This window comes from Juglans regia, chromosome 4 (assembly GCF_001411555.2).
Source record: "Juglans regia cultivar Chandler chromosome 4, Walnut 2.0, whole genome shotgun sequence".
In the NCBI taxonomy this organism is placed as follows: Eukaryota; Viridiplantae; Streptophyta; class Magnoliopsida; order Fagales; family Juglandaceae; genus Juglans; species Juglans regia.
Window position 1 is genome coordinate 19,275,689 of NC_049904.1, and position 4,199 is coordinate 19,279,887.

Below are 4,199 nucleotides of genomic sequence, written 5' to 3' on the forward strand. Positions count from 1 at the left end.
TTTTTCAGATGATGAGAAGAGTCCAACTGAGGACCTGGATTAGATTGGTGAGCATGTTTAAGCTGGGAGAGGATGTTAGAAGAAGGAATTCTGATGTCCTTTAGTTTTAATGTCTTTTAGATTTAATTATATCTTGAGCTTGGGTTTAGTAAGACTTTTGAAGTTATTAGTTTGGTTTGTTATGACTACCGGGAGATTTTAGACTCCTTAGTTTATTTTGCTGCAGTAATGACTTTGTAGAGTTTCAATGTGGTTATTTAGAGTACTTGAGATTGAGTTTTGCTAATAAAGTTTTGGAGTTTTATTTCAGTTGTGTTGAGAAACATGTTCTTAAGTGACATGTAGTAATTCTCCAGGCCAACCGGGTTTGGAGCGTTACACCTAAAAGGAAAATACTTCAACGGGCAAGTTGGACTCAATCACTTCAAGGAAGAAAATAGATCTCTATAAAAAGAGGAGATCTCTACAAATGTAAGGGACTTACCACAACTTCTCTACACATAAACTCCTCCAAATGTAGTAACTGCATAGGATCTTCTCTTAAGGGAGACATCATCTTCAACCTCCTGAAACCCTAATTTTTTTCATTATATTAAGCAATATGTGAGGCCATTAGAGATTTTAAAATCATAATTCATAAGTGAATTTCGCCTCAAACAACCCGTGAATGTAGGATTTTATGCTGAATCATGTAAATCATTGTCTCTCTATGTTTATTTTTATTTACTTAATTATTATTTATTTTATTGATGAATATGAAAAATACCATATCGATATTCAAATCATCATCATGAGCTGAGGATAATTATTTCCTCAATTCGAGCCTATTGTGCAAATTGAGGCAATAAAAAGTTGAATCAGAGAAATTAATCCACTGCTTTATGACTTGCTGGTCGTTGCGGATGTATTTGTTTCTGGGGTGGTTGAAATAATAGTACTAGATGCCACTGACTGACAAAAATACCCCGAAAGACTTGGTCAATTTCTTGGTTTGTGAGGTTGATGATCTGTCTTCCATCCACAGGCGTGCAAAGGTTGAATGAAAATGTGACTTTTTCTCGTTAAAATATTAATTAATCTTCGGCATTTCTTATTCTAATGTGGAAAGTCCGAAACGCGCTTACCTCTATGTCAGATATAGTAGGAGTTTTATATGGCTAATTAATTATTAGTTGATCTTTAAAATATTGTTATATAATTAGAACAGCACTACATGATGGATTCTTGCTTATTCCAATTAAAATCATTTAGTTGTTAGTAACTGTTTGAATGTGTGTGTATATATATATATATATATATATATATATATCCATGCATTTGTGTTTGTGTTAATGTCTATATATATCCATGCATATGTGAAACGATCCTGCAAGCTGGACGTTAATTAATCATCCAAAAGCCCAGTTCTTTGGCTGCCAGGGAGGCTCTGAAGCTCGATCAGTATATTTGTAACCACACAGGTACATGTTCCGATATTCGCAATCTTATGTAACAGATCTTCGGATTTAGCATTCTACTGCAATTTCTCAATTCTCACTACGTTTTCAAATAATAACCAAATGGCGATTTATGCTTTGGAAGGAGTGAGCTGCTAGCTAGGCATTTCCACGATGAGTCATGGAAACGGTATGAATCAACAACGACTCTCTTCTGTTCCATCATCAATTCAAACTGAAGATTTCTGGGATGCAACTACATCACTGGAGGGGTTGAGCTCAAGCGAGAATGCTGGAAATGAGGCTAATGAGAGTAAGTACTCTCTCTCTCTCTCTCTCACTCTCTCTCTATCTAGCTTGCCCGGCCGCATTGGTCACGTAGCATGTAGATAAGCTTAATTAGACCATTGATGATTAAACATGATATTAGAGTAGATTGAGATTATATGGTTGTTCAAAATTACCGTTGATTCTGGCCGCCTGTTATTTTAATACTAATTATTTATTTTTTTTAAGATGAAAAATTCTGTATGCAAAGCATACCCTAAATTTTATTGACGTGGCAAAATTTGACTTGTTAGAAAAATTTAAAATTAAAATATCTTACTCATTATTAAGTCTTGTTGGATGAGGTCAATAAAATAGAGGGTGTGCTTCATATACCCAGCTTCCAAGTAGAACTCATTTGGTGAGGAATGATAGATACAATTATACGTTGTATAAGTATAATGCATTTTTTTTAAAAATGAGTAAGATCTATTATTAAAATATTAATTTTTCATATAATCATATATTTACGTTTTTTTTTAAAAAGTGCACAATGCATACACTCTTTGTAACTGTAAATATCATTTCTCTTATTACAAATATTATTTAACTAGCAAACACTCCAATGTGAAATATTTTGATTACTTATGCTAGTCCAAAAAATTCCAGGGACGAGCAGATTTCATTTCCTTGACACTTGTGTTCGTCTCTATCAAGCCGCCCTAAAAGATGATTGGCTAGCTGCTAAGGCTGTAATTGATATGTATCCAGATGCTGTTAGTTATCCCATAACAAGAAAGAAGGATACTGTTCTTCACATCGCAGTTGCAGCAGAGCGCACAGCTTTTGTAAAAGAGCTGGTAAAACGGATGAATTCGGACGACTTAGCACTGAAAAATTCACATGGAAATACGGCAATTTGCTTCTCTGCTGCATCAGGAATCGTCTCAATTGCTGAGGAGATGGTGAATAAGAATACAGAACTGCCACTGATCCGTGGAAGTAGAGGAAGGACACCGCTTTATATGGCAGCTTTGCAAGGACATAGAAACATGGCTTCTTATCTATACTCTGTCACTACTTTTGAACGTTTGACTGCTCCTGAACGCATTGATATCCTTGTTGCTTTTATTTCCAGTGATCTGTACGGTATGCACGTCCTTTATCTAAATTATTGTGACCTTGAGACATATACTTAACAGTGCCATTACTATTGTTTGAGGTCTTTCCCATCAGTTTAAAATTTTAGAAAAAAGTGATGATTTAAGTAAATGATGATAACAAAGTTGAGCTTCTAATTAAGTTGGGAGTGATTTATTTATTTTAAATATATATTCTAACGTGAAACTCGATACGTATTATAATGTTATAGGAATTTTTGTTTAACACATGGACCCTTGACAATGGTCAAATAAACTGTACTGCTGCTTCATGGACAGATGTAGCATTGGATATTCTGAAAAAGGATCCAGAATTATCGACTATGAAGAATACATATGGGAAGATAGCATTGCAGGAGTTAGCCAAAAAGCCTTCTGCAATCGGCAGCAAAAGTCAACTATCCATCTGGGAAACATGCTTAAACTCCTGTCAGTTAGTTTGCCTCCAACCCAATCTTTCTCTAATGGCACGCGTGCGTATCTAAAGTATTAACGATATGTGTGTGTGTATATATTCATAGTTATTGAGTTTTCCTCTAGTCCAGTAGAAATCAGATCGGGGTACGTTTTACATCCCATGGGTGTGTACCCGGGGTTTCCATTTTTATTGTTTATAGAGTCAGTATTTATTTCCTACCAGGTGAACTATAATCATGAGTTAATTTTGTTCATAATAATGTCAGGGTTCCGAGGGATGATCTATAACAAAGCTCTGATGGGTACAATAGCCTATCAATTGGTTGATCTCCTCTGGAAAAACGTTCTATTATTGCCAGAGAGAGACTTCATGGAGCTGGTTCAAGACCATTCCTCTTTCCTTTTTGATGCTGCAAGATCAGGGAATGCTGAATTTCTAATTATACTTATACGCTCCTATCCTGATCTCATATGGAGTGTAGATCAGAATAAACGAAGTATATTTCACCTTGCTCTTAAATATCGGCAAGAGAGTGTATTCAGTCTGATATATGAGCTAGGTGCTATCAAGGGTATCATCGCACTCTATACTGACCATTACAACAACAATATGCTGCACTTAGCCGGACAAATAGCTCCTCCAGACAGGCTAAATATCATATCAGGAGCAGCACTTCAATTGCAGCGAGAGCTATTGTGGTTTAAGGTTCTGTATATGATTTAAATTTCTTTCTATTCAAGTTACGCACACAAACATAGATATATAGATATCCTCACACTTTCACTTGTCAACTGCTAACACGGTGATCATTTCAGGAGATAGAAACCATTGTGCAACCTTCATACACGAAGATGGTGAATTTAGATCAAAACAAGAATCCTGCAAATACTCCTTGGGAGTTATTTACAGAGACACATG

General features: G+C 35.5%; 1 protein-coding gene across 1 annotated transcript; it reads left to right on the top strand.

Annotated features, from left to right (window-relative positions):
• Nucleotides 1–2,464: 2,464 nt before the first annotated feature.
• Nucleotides 2,465–3,915, top strand: LOC109021189. The gene is made up of 4 exons (XM_035689210.1): nucleotides 2,465–2,852; nucleotides 3,143–3,292; nucleotides 3,547–3,815; nucleotides 3,904–3,915. Exons 1-4 carry the CDS (start codon nucleotides 2,465–2,467, stop codon nucleotides 3,913–3,915), a joined length of 819 nt encoding a protein of 272 aa, XP_035545103.1.
• The last annotated feature ends 284 nt before the right edge of the window (nucleotides 3,916–4,199 follow it).